Genomic DNA, 16,036 nt, shown 5'->3' with positions numbered 1-16,036 from the left:
ATATATATATATATATATATATATATATATATATTTGTTTTTTTTGTTTTTTTTGTAAAATAATGGCGTTTTTTAAGAATTAAAAATAATCTGATTTTGGAGTTTGACAATGAACACATTTCAACCATGCTTGGGACGGCCCACATAAACGAGCAAAAATGCTTTACATGTCTTGAAATAATAATTTCTAAACATTAAACATTGACTGTCAGTCTTTATTCATCTGTTTCTCGTTGTTTCTCATTAAAATTAATTAAATAGTGTAAATGACATGGCTAATGTCATAGAATAGCACATTGTAACGCATTTAAAACTGGAATATAAAACTGGTTAGTGTCTTCTGCTAGTTATCAAAGCATTAAAAAACTATCTGAACTGATAAATAACAGATTGGAGATTAAAATAATAGCAGATTTGTCTCATTTTAAATGAATAATAAAAACTGAGATAAAAAAATTTACTTAAGCCAGAATTTAAATGTTACTATGTTACTTTGTGCATCGCACTCATCGCAAGTTTATTGTTAAATTGTTAAATGCCCTTACATATCTCTGTCACCATTATAAGTGTTTGATCACCACATTTGAGTGATCATTGCAAAAAATGTGTTTATGTATATATATTCTGTTTATGTATATACTGTATTCTATATATAGTACCAGTCAAATGTTTGGACACACGAATGGGAAAGTGTCCAAACTTTTGACTGGTACTGTACTATAATATACACAAAGAATATCGGCCGATATATCGGTATCGGCCTTTTTTTTACTCCCTAATATTGGTATCGGCCCCAAAAAACCCATATCGGTCGGGCTCTACATCAGACCTCAGTCAGCTCTGCTTTTCTCCCTCACGGCCGAGCGAGCGAGCGTGCATCAGGACGGGTGGATGAGTGACTGAGCTTCCGTCAGCAGGACATCATCAGGAGAGATTATTGAGCGACCTGCTGACCTCTGGCCGGATTTAAGTTCCTCTTTGAAGGAGGGCTCATATCACAGGGTCCAGTGAGTTAACAGAGTCAAAGAGAGAAAGAGAGAGAGATACCATAGAGAAACTTTGGTAAAGGTTATAACGTTCTCAGAAGTGGTAGGCAAGCTTTATTTTAACATTTAAATCATTGATCTTTTTCTTTTTTTAAATGAAAATGTGATTCTTCACATTTAAGGCGGGTCTTAATATACCATTAAACTGCTGCTTAATGAGAAACCAAGAACCAAAACAACAAATCTGAATGTGACACATTCAACACGCTCACTGCACTATTTGGTAAATATAAAGAGCATTTTGAACGGGACGTTGGTCTAAATACATAGGCAGGGGTTCTTCTTGAGGCAGTTTGCTCTGCAGTGACAGTAGGAGCATTTATGTCTGGGGCAAAGGTGCTACATCAGGACTGGGTAAACACTGGTCTGGCTAACTCTGCTTTCTATATGCACACACACACACACACACACTCACAGATGACACTTCAACAGGAAAGGGGCTTGTTTGTGTGTGGTCAATAAGGCACATACTTGACAAACACACATTTGCTCAAAGTAAATGCTTCACACTAGATGAACTGAGAAACGAATCCACCCTGACCTGGGAAACTAAACATTACAAAAACGAGGCCACTGTAATCTAACAAATGACTTAAACCAGGAAATGGGTCTAAATGGGTCTGCTGCTCACGTCGTAAAGTACAACGAGTTCAGAAGTCAATTTAAACTCAAACGTGAGTTTAAAAATAAATAAGGGATGTATGACCAAAATACTGTATATTATATAAACAACTATATTATGCAAGAGTAATCACAACAACAATAATAATATGCTCTACCATCAAAATGTTGGCGGCTGATTTAAAAAAATAAATATTTTAGTGTATTTTATTTAAACAAAAAATATAGTAAAAACAGTAATATTGTGAAATATTGCAATTAAAATAAATTGTTTTCTATCTGAAAACATTTTGAATGAAATGTATTCCTGTGATGGCAAAGCTGAATTTTCAGAGCCATTACTCCAGTCTTCAGAGTCACATGATCCTTCAGAAATCATTCTAATATGCTGATTTGGTGCTCAAGAAACATTTCTTGTAAATGTTGAAAACAGTTGTGCTGTTTAATAGCTTTGTGGAAACCATGATAAAAAAAAATTTCAGGATTCTTTGATCAATAGAAAGAATTTATTTGAAACAAAACTTCTATAATATTAAGAAATGTATTTACTGTCAATTTAATGCATCCTTGCTAAATAATAGTATTAAATTCTTTATTTTAAACCCCCAAAACTTCAGCAGTTTTGATATTTTTAATAAATGCAAAGAAAAATACTTTACAATAAAGTTACTAAAGCTATATATTTACGTTTGTAGTTAATAGTTATAGTTTTCTTTGTGGCTCACACTCGAAAATAACATTAAGCAGTCCTTTCCACTGATATCTACTGCTTTACTAACGATTTAACAAAATCTCAACCGATTCACACATTTCAACCATCACACAGTATTCACCAGCATAACACCGCCCAACTCTAGGAGATAGGCTTATAAAAAGGCCTTGATCATGCATGAAACAAAAGTATGATTGTGGTCTGGGTTTGAGGGGAGGACAGCCTCTCCCTGTGATGTTGATCACATTTGCAATAGCAAACTTCACTCCCTTCACCAGTCATCCACACAAATGTGCTACAAATGGAGCTGGGAAGAGAGGCCTGACCCAGATGGCTAAACCGTTAGCCATCAAAGAGACGGCCAAAAGCAGTACACAACACGCCTGCTCCAAACTCACACATACGAGGGTGCAATTCAACACAGCGTGATTCACACTGAGCCTCCCGATGAGCGTATTTAAACACAGACAGGAGTGGCGGAAGATGAAGTTAAAATCACATGATCACAAAACTCCTCACAATCCTGTCACGTCTATATTTTGTCTGTAAAACCCAGATGAACCATTTCGAAATTGAGACAGATGTGAATTTAGCCTATGCCTCCTTTCAGAAAGGGGAAAAAGGCAGAAAAGCAAATATTTTCCCAACTGGCCACAGGAAAAATGGAGTTTGAGTGTGTGAGGAAAATCCAAAAGAAAACAGGCCACCCCAGAAGACTGCAGCACTCAATAACAAAGACTGTCTAAGCTAGCAGTGTGTGTCTGGACATGTAATGCTTCCAGAAGCAGCACCATTGCACTACAATACTACTACAAAAGCCTCGCTCCTAATACACATGATTTCTTCAGAGAAAAAAAAAAAAAAAACTTTCCTGTTTGCTTCCAGAGGAGCATCAATATTAAACCAGTGCTATTCAAATATTAAACTGGCAAAAGTAACTTTTAAAAATTTCCCCTTAATAATAAACTTCATGAGTACTAATATTGTTTTCAGCAATGAGCAACATGTATGTATTAATTCTATATCTTATATAAACTTAAATTCGGGCGTATACAGTACTTCATCGTTTAGAAATTATTTATAAAATGGACACAGATCAAAGTTATTAATTTATTCATAATATAATAATAAAAGACTTAAGCACAAAAGCTTCAAAAGAGTAAAAATAACATTAAAAAAAGACTTTCCTGTTTGTTTCCATCGGATAACCAATATTAAATGAGTGTTATTAAAATATTAAGCTGGCAAAAATAACCAGTTTGCTCTTAATAAATCAATGAGTATTATCAGTGACTACGTTTACATGGACATCAGTAATCTAATTATTTACCTAATTTGTGATGATGCCATGTACAGTTTTGGGCCTTTCATTTTTAATTTTATGAAAGCTTCAAGTGCAGTTAATTATTTGTACGTGCGAACAGACGATGGCGGTGTTGAAGCTCTTTTATTTTGTAGATTCTTAATCAGAGTATTGTCTTAATCGTATTAAAATCGGAGTATTGTTGTCCATGAAAACGTACTCATTGTTTACAGCAATGTGAAACCTGTATAACATCTCAGAAAATGTGTTTTAGGGCTCTTTAAATGCAAATGAGCTGCTGCTCCCCGCCCCCTTTTTCAGAATATAGCTGAGCCATTACAGCTCATACCTGCTAAAAAAACCATCTGTTTTGGTTCCGATTATCGTGTTTATCGCGCTGAACTCATGCGTTTTAAACCATATTAGTTTAAACTTCTGATATACAGTTTTCTGAGTGCACACGGACAGAAAGCGGCTGTCACAGCATGTGAGTACTAAACTAAGTTCTCATTCACACACAAGTTTACGTTAAAAACACACGAGTTACAAAAACAGTCGGTTATGTCTGTGAAGGTAAACAGCTGGGAAATAAATTGCATGTTTATTTTAGATCTGTGTCGCGGCAGCAATACACAGCAAATAAATCAATAAATCCACTGCTCTCTTGTCTCCTCTGAGGCTGGGATTCTAAACAGTGTTATGTGCTCGTCTGTGCAGCCAAAGACAGAACAGTTAGTATGTTTTGCTCAAACTTTCGCCATGGCATTAGAACTGGTACACCGTTGTCGCTTGCGAAATCAAAATGACGGCGCCGTGGGTGTAAACTTACAGATTAAGGGGCAGTAATATTATAATGAGATCCCTTTGCAACATCACTAGGGGAGCGAAATCAGACGCGCTCGTTTTTTCAGACGCTTGCAGAAAAAGGCTTACTAAAACAAAGTTACTGGGTTAATCTTTTTCATGTTTCCTTGGTTGTTAGATGCACCGGGGACCTGATTATAGCACTTAAAACCTGGGAAAGTCAGATTTTCATGATATGTCCCCTTTAATATTTTGTAACCCTTTAATATTCTGTAACCAATATGATTGATATAGTTTATCATGCATCTCTAAGTTGATCTGCGATTACATGCGATTGTGCACGTTACAGCTGCCAACCACGAGTAATCAGAGTCCTAATGATATACATTCAAGGGAAGCCCTGCCATCATGAGTCCTTGTGTTTTTCTAGTTTGTCCAATCATGCTCACCTCCTTCCCGAACCCAAGAAAATCCCATGGTGGAAGCAGACAGCAGGAAGGAAACAAGGGGGCCATTTTTAGTTTACGCACCTTGAGGCCACACTGATCTAGTGGTAGAGTAAGTTGTGAAAACCAAACAGTGCTCATTAAATCACTTAACACCACGCGTTTACCATCACCACCGGGTCCCCTCACACTCTTATGACGGGTCATGTCCTTTAACTCCTCACCCAAATGGTAGATCTTTTCAAAATTATTTTGAAAGATTCTTTCAAAATTACCTTATCAGGCATATTCAGCTACATTTCTAAACAAGAAAGGCATTTGAGACAAACATTACAGTCTAAATCCATGTATGTGCAACTAAGTTTTGTCTTCAGGAAATACTCTGAGACACACCTTTGTATAGGAAATATAAGCAGCATGCGGGTGGAGGGGTAACGGTGGTTCCCATCACAGGGTCTAATCCCTGTGGTAGTTGGGATCCACATCCCTGAGGGCCCTTCTCAGCTAGGACTGCCCTCCCATGGGCTAAATCCCCCCACTGAGTCCTGGCTTTAATAAGACAACGGAAACACTGATTAGCCCTTCTATTTGGCCATGTTCTCCAAATTAGAATCCTTCATTAGTTTATGACCCTGGTCTCAGTGTTAGTGCCCTGTGAACTTAACCCCCCCTCCTCCTGAGGTCCCAAAAAACAGGCAGGCGAGAACTAAACAAGATGACCCTCAACCGCCCCGAGCCCCCCTTCCCCTCGGTCCAAGTCTATTATAAATCAAAGCTCACAGTAAACTGTTGGAGAAAAGGGAAAGAGAGGAGAGGTCATGTTGACCTTTCCCACTTCTGTCTTCCATGGGGTTAATAATGCAAGCAGGAAGACAAGGGGGAAAAACAGGGGACAGAGACCTAGGAAGTAAAAAAAAAAGGCTAGGCTACAATTTGTTTTAACCTCCAGTAATTCTAGATTCAATCTACACACTCAATGTGCAATAAGAGTTGCAAAGAATCACATGAATTCAACAATTTGCACTGCTAAATAAATCTGTATTTAGCAGATTCATAAAATGTAAATAATGGATTTAAATCCCCTTAAATAAATTTATTTCAACATACCGTTTATAATGAATGTCATAATTTTGTCTGTTAAGCTGAGAAGTTTGTTTTATACTTATATTTTTCATTCCTATTCTGTTCTAAATCCCATTAAAGGACTTGTTGTGGAATAAGGTGAACTAAACTAAATGCTTATAATGTTCGTAAAGGTTTCATTTTGGCTATCCATATTTTACATTCATTCTTAATGTAATAAAAAATGTGACATTCACCCAATTATCTGTTTTTTTCTCTCTCTCTCTCTCTTACCAATGTAATTTTGACCCAACTTAGTCACACACAATTTATTTTCCAGAAAATATTATAGTATTACTGTGTTGGATTCTCAGGAAGATTCACAACTAACATCTGAAAGCACCACAGAACTCGCTCCCTATAATCCCAGACTTTTGAAGCGTCTTCAAATGACTGGGTGTTGCAGGTTGATTATGACTTCTGATAGCTTTGCGTTTCCTGTCATTTTCATCCCACTATCAAAGTGTCACAGGACACCACTGAGGCCTGAGCAAAGGCTGAACTAAATATAGGGCAAAAAGGTTACAGTGTAACCATTCATGGCTAAAATCTAACTAGGTTTAATGCAACAGATCTTTTACTGTGTGTTCAGAGTCTCTCAGTCTTGTTTGTTTGTCTATATCTGACCAGGTCACATGAGTGTCACTGGATAAATAAAGCAACCCTCTCATGCTTTCCCTGTCTGCTTTATCTCTACTGAGCGGATTCACAAACTGCACTTTCATTCACGCCGAAACGGAAACCAGGCTGCTTGTCAGACTTCCCTTAGCTGTGTGACTTACATGTGGCCAAACACAAGAGCCATCGGGATACTTCGCACACCGACATCTGCTTATCTGCAACCAAAATGAATGGTAACAAACATGCTTTCTAATGAAATCTCTGGCCTTAGGAGAAAACAGCAGAACACAGCAGTAGTGGTCACCTGAAAGTAATGTGAGCTTGTTACAGTTTCAGACAGGTTGGCTCACAGCCCTCTCATCACCCCTCATCTGAAGAGGGCCTGATTATAAATAGGAGTGTGTTTGTTTTCTAGGACACACTTCCTGAAGCCTTCAGTGTTTCTAGATTCAAACTACACTTAAATATGCAATGGGAGTTACAAAGAATCTGAATTATTCAACATTTCATGCACCTGGTAAATGAATCTGTATTTACCAATTGACGGTAGCCACTGACTTCAACAGTATGGAAAAAAAAAAATACTATGAAAGTCAATGGCTACCGTCAACTGTTTGATTACCAACATTCTTCAAAATATCTTCTTTTGTGTTCAACAGACGAAAGAAACTCATACAGGTTTGGAACAAGTGGGGAGTGAGTAAATGATGACAATTTATATTTTTGTGTGAACTATCCCTTTAATCTAAACCAGACCAGAATAACAATGGTTATCGAGCTGTCAACACTTGACAATGTAAGGGGGAACCGCAAAACTCAACTAGATGGTCTAAAAGAAGCACTTTATAATTAGACTGGTTTCAGATTCATCTGACCTGAATCAGACTCGTTCTTAAAAGTTTGCATAAGATATACAAAGCATTGGAACAAAATGACACATTTTAAGTCGGACAATTTTTAACTTGACACACTGTCTTAGAAACAAGCCACAAGATGCTCAACGACATCTGACTCTTTTTTCAGCTCCTTGAATTTGATAGGGGGTGACAGAGATATGCTCACTACAAAAATGAGGAATCGTTGACATACCATGTCAACTTCCTGTGGGAAAGTTATCCACAAACAAAGCAAGGATCAACAACAATAAGACGCTGAATAAAATGAGCCTGCATTTCTCTAAAACCCCAAACAAAGGGGAGTTAAAAAGGAGGGGAAATGTTCATTTGTGCATTTCAGCAGTGACAGAGACAGGGTGAAGATCAAACGGTGACACACACAGCACTCAAAAAGGTAGCAGTGAACACGTCTCAATGTTTGCTTAAAACTTCCTTCATTTTTTCGTTTAAGAAGAATGAGAACTACCAGACTAAATTTGGAGCCGTTTCTTAAGGATTAGGTGTCTTCATTGTTGGATGCATTAGCAGTTGTGTGACATTTCCAAAACATTATGCTTGGTCTTGTGAGCGGTCTACACAAATGGCGTTTTCCCCTTCCTGTCCCTCAACCCCCTTTTGCACAATTCCTGGAGATCTGGTCCAAATGAAGCAGATGTTCTCCAGATGTTCCTCTTCTAAACATCTGATTTTAAAAGCTCTCCATTTTATCATAGTAAATTGGAGGCTAATCATGTTCATCTAGAAGCGATTGGTCAGAGGGTCACAGTTCCAGACATCCCAGAAACTTTGTATTCAAAAATTCAATCCTAATTCGGTCTTAATATAGCAGCTATTAAATAAATAATGACAACTTGAATGGGACATATCAAAAAGACACAATGTACTCCTTAAATCTGCCCTTTTAACTCCTCCTGTGTGCAGCCTGTGTCCTGTGGACAGGCTTCTGTGGCCAGGCAGATGAGTTTACCAGGCCAGCCCGTCCTCCACACGTTCTACGCTGCTACACTGGGCCTTTGTTCCCCTCTGAAACCCAATCCGCAGAAGGACTAAGTACCCACACACACACACACACACAGTAGGAAACCTTGGCACACAGGCTAACACACTAGGATATAAAGACTAGGATATATAAACCAGCTGGAAAAAAATTATTGGGAGTTTTGATTAAAAATGAGCTTTCATCTACACATTTAAAATAAAAAACCAAAGTCATTTTCTTAATGTAACTATCAGCTTTGCAAGTCTGATGTCACACACCACCGTTTTTGGGTCCAAAAGCTCTATTAAATCTCAAAAGGAAACAACAAATGGTGCTAATATATACTCACGGTGTCTTGTAACACTGCTGAAAAATCATGATTCTAAACTTTATCTTTAAAGACTTTCAGTTATTGAAATGTCAGACAGTGATAGATTTTTTTATGAATCGTTAAAATATATCCAGGACGGCATGAGCCAGAATACTGTAGTTTCTATAAAGCTTAGTTTAAATGTATGATATTAATAAATTGTGCTCATAAATGGCTGTTGAAATAGTATTCTCAGCTGAAACAGAGTGGAGGCTTAGACCCGGAAACAGTATTTGAAACATCACGACTTCAAAGCAGCATTGCAAGTCTTTCTGTCCACTAAAATTCACCTTTGTTGTAAATCTTTACATGTAACAAGTCTTCCATCTTTAATATGACTGGGAGCACTGCAAACTCGACCCCAATCTGAAGTTCAACAATGCCTTATCAATTTTAAAAAAGACATAAAACAGCACCAAACCAAGTTGACATAAACGTCATATCAAGCATGACAACATTAACAACTCACTTTAGGAAGTATCTCTGGCCTGAAGGGGTCTTGGCCATCTCCCAGCCTGGGGGCAGCGGCACATCATCAGGTATTTCGTAAGAAGACTGGCGGAGGTGCTGAGGCTGGGGGTTTGCTGGAACCATGCTGCTCAGGGTGCCAGGAGAAACTGCACCCAGCTGAAGGGAGGCGGGTGAGGAGTGTGCCCTGATGTGCTGGGGCGTGAGGGTACCAGCAGTACCTGCATCCGTGCTGGCCTGTATAGGGATAGAGGATTATTTTAGCATAAAGAAGACATTTAGATTAGGATTAGATTTAAAGCAAAAAGGCTACAAGCAATAAGTCTCTTAAATAGCAAAGAGACTCATGTCTAAACCTTAATAATTCAAAACACTGATGAAGTCGCATTTACAACACAAAGAACGTACACACACACACACACACACACACACACACATATATATATAGCAATGATTCTCAACCTACGTAACTCAAAGATGCCCCATTGTGAAGGTCATATACTAAATATTTTTTAATAAGTTTTCCTCTTGTACTTCTGCTGAAATGATAACAGAAACTAGGGTTACAATGCATGAATACATAAATTAGTCATGATTAATTTCACAATGATTAATAATTACAATAATTGTTAAAGCATTGTTTCTTATGCTTTTTGTTTTCTTTCCTTTCATATGTAACAAATGTTCTCTTGATGCCATAAGTCCTCCACATATAAAATTTGTTACCGTAAACCATTCTTTGTAACTTTAATTACTCTAGCTTATAACTTTTAAAAAGAAAACATGAGGAAAACAATCCGTTTTGTTTGCTGCAGTGAAATTAAGCAATGTTTTTATCTAGAGTAAGAAACATTAACAGATTTTGCATTTTAATTGTTAAGTTATTTAAATAAAATGCTTTAAAATAATTTTTAAAGTATGTGAACTTTGGAGGGTTAGTGAAGTATGGGAAATTATTCATTTCCTTTCCAGTCAATAAAGGGAAAGTCAAAGTGCATATGAACTAGGATAATAATAACAACGTATTTCCAAAAAAAAAAAAAAAAAATGGAAACATAAAACTGATTAAATTTACACAAGGGCACTGTTATCCTCTTGAATCATAGCTAAGTGTTACTTTCATTAGTTTTATCAGCTCATTTTACAATAACAAAAACTTAAGAAACGGATGCGGCCTACGCTGCAGACTTTAGGAGGAGCTAAGTAGGAAACGGGCAGTCCTGGGGCAACTTCTCAGCAGAACTCAACATGCGCATGCGCGAGATGTGATTCCAAAACCAAGGAAAGTCGATTACTTTTGTTGATAACTATTATAACGATATTATTCATATTCAAATTAAGCTTTAAAAATAGCTTACCTATTTTATGTATCTTAACTCATGGAACAAGTGCTAGAAACTAAAGACTATACACCTATGGTTTATAAAACGGACGTCTATGTATCGCCATTCTTATATAAATTGCAAAGTTCAAGTGTACATTAGGCAGAACGTTTCATCGAAAGATAAAGCATTCAAAGTAAAGGTCAGTGATGTAATCGCAATGAACAGAACACTGAAAAGCATATTTGAGGAATGAAGTCGTAGGGTCTGTGTTTTCTGTCGGCTGTTTAGAATCACAACTAGCGCTGCCCGAATCGCAAAAGAATCACTCTTTTGAGTCGGTTCTTCTCAATGAACTGTATAAACGGATATGCAAACGATTCAGTCTGAATCATTCCAGTAGCACACTCACGAACTAAATCGTTTGTTTCTGAGAGAAGTTACTTTCCGTAAAAAAGTAACAGAATGTTTTATATAAGGCAGAACAAAAAGCGCTGGATGAAGTGTAATGTTTAGGCTACGGCTACCTGTCATAAACTGAAAACAAACATGGAAATAAATCTTATCTTTTGAGAGAGACTTGCATGCAGCAAGTGAATGACTTTGTACTGTCGGTCAAGACGTTTGAACCCACTAAGTATCCAAATACGAAGAATACAGATTGATATGACAAAGTCCCACGTACTACCATCACAGTACCAAGCCACAATGGTACCCTTTTTTCCACTTCAACTAGTGCTAGGGGTGAATAAGAGAGACACGACTGTTTTCTTCTGTATTAGATCAAACTTTTGTGTGTTTGTTGCAGGAAAACTAGCTACTTTTCTGAACGAGAACATTTCAGTTCAGCTATTTGTCCAGTGGAATAGTTCATAGCCTGCATTGGAGTTAGTCTAACACTGGCTAAGAATAACACATTTCTAAGGCATTGTGATTTTTGTGTTATGACTACTCTATTTGTTTTTATATTTGTTATAAATTATGGTCATTATTATTTTTACTCTATAGGCTACTCCGCTGTCATATGGTGACATACGTCCGATTATGCACTTTATTTATTTATTGTTTGTTTGTTTCCCCAATGCAGTGCTTACTGTTCTTTGTTCATGCAATAACAAATCTACATTGCTAGCGCTACGACACACTAAACGCTCCATTATAATCAGCAAAGACTGACGCATCGATCTGCAGGCTGAAGAGTCGCGTGAAACTGCAGTGGCCCCGCGCGCCAGCTGCAGCGTCAGGCGCAGGAAAACTTTGTGGAAATAGTTTGTGGTTTCTGTGGGGGTGGTCTTACTTGTCTGGAGTGGGACTTTGGCTCTGGCGGCTTGAAGAATGAGTCTGGCAGCTTTCTCATCCTCATCGGCACGGAAGGGGGGCTGATGGCGTTTTTCGGGTTCATCACAGCGTTAAAAAGAGCCTCCAGATCGGTCTCGGAGTCTCCCCGAACATGGACGATCTGATGGCCGGCAGGAGGGTTGTGCTGGCTCGGATCCATGACTCCAGATAAAACTGAGCTCTTCTTTTTATCCGAGTGAAATGGTATAAACAGGAAAGTTGCCTGCAACCATAAAACGCCGAAAAATTTAATCCAAACAGCTCAAAGCCGTTTTCTGTCCGTCCACTTTATTAATTATCCAAGCCTTGCGAAAAAAGTAGGCAACGATGTGTTTTTCTGCTTCCCGGGAACACCCCAATAAATGTGGAAACGCGCATATCTACTACAGTTTATCGTTTAAACTTCTTCTGAAGTATTTGAACTCTTTAAATGCGCTGTCCGTGTAACTTTCCCAAAAGTTTACGGCTCCTCTAACGCAGACATTGGTAATGACTGTACTGCGCATTGAAAATCACAGCCCTCTCACTAACCTAACTAACTTCCCCCCCCTTCTTCTCTCAACTTCTGAAAGTTTGGGCAGGACATCAAACTTTATGAGTCATGTGACCGCTGATTCAGAGGGGCGGGGCTTAAGCGTGAGCCTTTAAAGCTACACGATTTTCTTCTGTGCGGGGCCCATGTATTCAGTAGGCCACATAAATATTTATATTTCAGGCATTAGTGTTTTAAGAACGATTAATAGAGTGCTTATATATCTATTATTGTCTTATATATCTGTATTATAATTTATTCCAACCTAATAAATTTGAATGCATATTTTCATATACTCTGTAGCCTATAATCAGATAGGTTTATGATAATAAAACAATCATCATGACACAGCATTTATTTTCTTTTATAACAAAGTGGTCATTCAAGGATGATCTGTGTGTTTTTAGGGTGTGTCACAATTTTTCATTCATATTTCAGCTAGGCCATGAAGTGTCACTCATCACACAGAATAAATCGCATTATACAAAAATACACCAGTGAAGTTCAAGCTCTCGCTTCTTTATGAATAAAGAAATAAATTGTCTTTCATTATGTAGAAAGCCGCAGAAAAGTAGTTCCATGCAGTTCCCATAATTGTTATGTAAATGAGCCTTCCCGGGTCATTGAGAAATCATTTTGTCAGGACTGAGCCCAGCTCTTTTCCCATACATTTAACATTGAGTGACTGATTATGAACCCCTTTTAATCCCCTACGGGAACTGTAAAGGCATGATGAATGGATTTAAAAAGTTACTTTGTACTTTTCTCTTTTAACCAGCCAACCAATATCCAGCTCTAACACAAACTGTCTCTGCAAGCCATATATAATTAACCACATTATGTGTGTGGTTTTTGTCAGTGCCTTGTCATTTAAATCCTTCTCTGAATTATCTCTGAATTAAACTCTAGTGATCATGAAGTGAATGTAGGGGAGACCAGGGAGTTGTTAGTTGTAACACCATCATTTAAGAATGGTGTGAAATCATTACTTGACCATCACCCTCCTTAATGTATAGGCTTTGAAGTTTCTTTCTCTTTTTTTGCCATTTTGAATGAAATTGTTAAAAGTGAAATGAGAGTGGTGTTGGATGACGGTAGGCCTTTAACTACAATTGTTTTGTACAATTAAATTGGATAATTCCAGCATAAATTAGGCCTATAAAATGTCCATGTTTATAAAAATTTACAGTATAGTGTAAAGGAGTTGGAAGGTTTGCACTCTTTGTAGCCTATTTGACATTCATTTACAGAGTGTAGTGATAAATGAGTTTTATTTTGTAGCAGACAGATACTGAATTATTATATAATTTGTATTATTTTTTTTCACATAGGTATCGAGCAAAAATCCAGTGAGTTACCGATGTTTAAACAAAATTATCCCTAGTTTCCCCTACAGTGTCAAACTCTGATCAAGTTTTCTTTTGTGTTTCAGCTCGTGCAAAATCTTACCATCTCTTTTGTTTTATCACAGTAGGCTATTTGAAGGTTTGCAACAGTACTGTAACTTGACATGATACAGATACTCCAAATAAGTTGCTGTCTATTTATGGTCAATATGTTTCTGCCTTAATTTGATTGTCCTGTTTGTGTATGTGTAAGATCATTAAAGAGTGGTAAATATCCTGAAATGATTGAGGCAGTATTTGAGGTTTGTTCTGGGGGGCTACCCTGCCCAACCCTGGGGGAGACCACCCACTTAGCTGTCCTGAGGGTAACTCCATCATTTAGTCAACATGTCCCAACATCTTTGAGCCTATGACAATTGTTGACATCAGTATTACACGAGAAACAGAAGTGTTATTGAAAAAAAAAATTTGTCAGTGGTTTTAGGATTGTAAAGGCTTTACATAAAAGATTGAAAATATAAATTATTGTAAAATATAAATATGATTATCCTCCTATATTTTAGATCACTTGTCATAAATGGGGTAATTCCCTATCTTTCATCGTTTAAGATGAGACAGGTTATTTGTTTTGTTAATAATCCCCGTGATAATGTGCATAATGAAGATAACAGTGGAAATGCTTCCATAATCCTCACCTGAATGGAAATGGGAGCGTTTGTGCGCCCTCTACAGGTTAATGACAGTTGAGATCTTCTAATAATTAGACATTATATTGTAATATATTTTAGCATCTTAATTAATCTAAATTACTTAAAATGATTTAAAAATACTGAATTCATAATAAAATCGCATACTATTTTCTCTGTGACACTTCTTTACATGAATAATTACCAACCTTAAAGGAATAGTTTACCCTAAAAAATTTAATGAAAATTTACTCACCCTCAGGCCATCCAAGACTTAAATAAATATATTTTTATTTGGAAGAGATATGGAGAAATATTGCATTACATCACTTGTTCACCAGTCAGTGGATCCTCTGCAGTAAATGGATGCCGTCAGCCCAAAAAGCTGATAAAAACATCACAATAATCCACAAGTAATCCACATGATTCCAGTCCATCAGTTAACATTTTATTTAAGTGAAAAGCTGCATGCTTGTAAAAAACAAACAAACAAATCCATCTTCATTCTGATGGCACCCATTCACTTCAGAGGATCTTTTGGTGAGCAAGTGATGTGATGCTAAATTTCTCCAAATCTGTTCTGATGAAGAAACAAACTCATCTATATCTCAGCTGGGCTGAGGGTGAGTACATTTTCAGCAAATTTTCTTTTTTGGGCAAACTGTTCCTTTAAACACTCATTGAAAATATGAATTTCAATAAACTTGCATTTAATTACACATTTTACGGTGTAAATATTTTCATTAATTGGTAACTTGAACTTTTAAAAATCTTTTAAAAGCTGACTAGATCAACTCTTTTATGACCTACATTGCTCATATTTCTTTTTTCTAAAGGTAGAGTGCTAAAGTGGACATCTGTACAGCTTGCCATTCTTCTGCATGGCTATAACTGCAGTTATCTCATAATCCCCAGCCTACTATGTGTGTGATGGTTTAATTGCAATGTTTTGTTGCATAACATGAACATCTGTCAAGAGCTGACTGACTGCTGACTGATACTATTATAACAAAGACAAGGAAATTGCAATGCCCTTTCTTTTGTATGTGTTCACTTCATACAAATGTAAAAAAAAAAGATTTCAGAATGATAATGGAGCTCAAATGCAGCCGAGAAGCACCTCTATATTACACTTATATAGGGTCATTAGAGACTGTAAATGTTTGCTCCAAAAACCAATGTCCTAAGTCATTTTAGGATTTTAGTAATGAACTACACGCAAGGTAATACATTTAGTTTTTAGTTTACTCATCTCTAGTAGTCTCTTTTCGTAATGTAATTAATGACCCATTATTAATTTTATAGAAAAAAAAACATGTTAGTGAAAAAGAGAACAATAGTCATGTTAAGATAATGAAGCAGCAAAATGTGTTTAACACTACATGATTCCATGTTCTCACACAAACAGCATTTGCACTTAAAAA

At 37.0% G+C, this 16,036-nt stretch overlaps 1 protein-coding gene across 2 annotated transcripts in view; it reads right to left on the bottom strand.

Annotated features, from left to right (window-relative positions):
- The window catches only part of LOC107662128 (transcriptional coactivator YAP1), a 39,024-nt gene extending 26,424 nt beyond the window's left edge, over positions 1 to 12,600 (bottom strand). For both annotated transcript variants that reach the window (XM_016452037.1, XM_016452039.1), the window contains exons 1-2: positions 12,008 to 12,600; positions 9,390 to 9,625 (exon numbers count right to left, since the gene is read on the bottom strand). In XM_016452037.1, the coding sequence (XP_016307523.1) occupies positions 9,390 to 9,625; positions 12,008 to 12,208 (437 nt within the window). In that variant the 5' untranslated portion in view covers positions 12,209 to 12,600. The remainder of the gene's footprint in view (positions 1 to 9,389; positions 9,626 to 12,007) is intronic.
- Positions 12,601 to 16,036: the final 3,436 nt, after the last annotated feature.

Source organism: Sinocyclocheilus anshuiensis, unplaced genomic scaffold (assembly GCF_001515605.1).
Source record: "Sinocyclocheilus anshuiensis isolate Anshui unplaced genomic scaffold, SAMN03320099.WGS_v1.1 scaffold643, whole genome shotgun sequence".
Taxonomy (NCBI): Eukaryota; Metazoa; Chordata; class Actinopteri; order Cypriniformes; family Cyprinidae; genus Sinocyclocheilus; species Sinocyclocheilus anshuiensis.
Note: the sequence above shows the minus strand (reverse complement) of the source record. Positions and strands in the feature narration are given on the sequence as shown.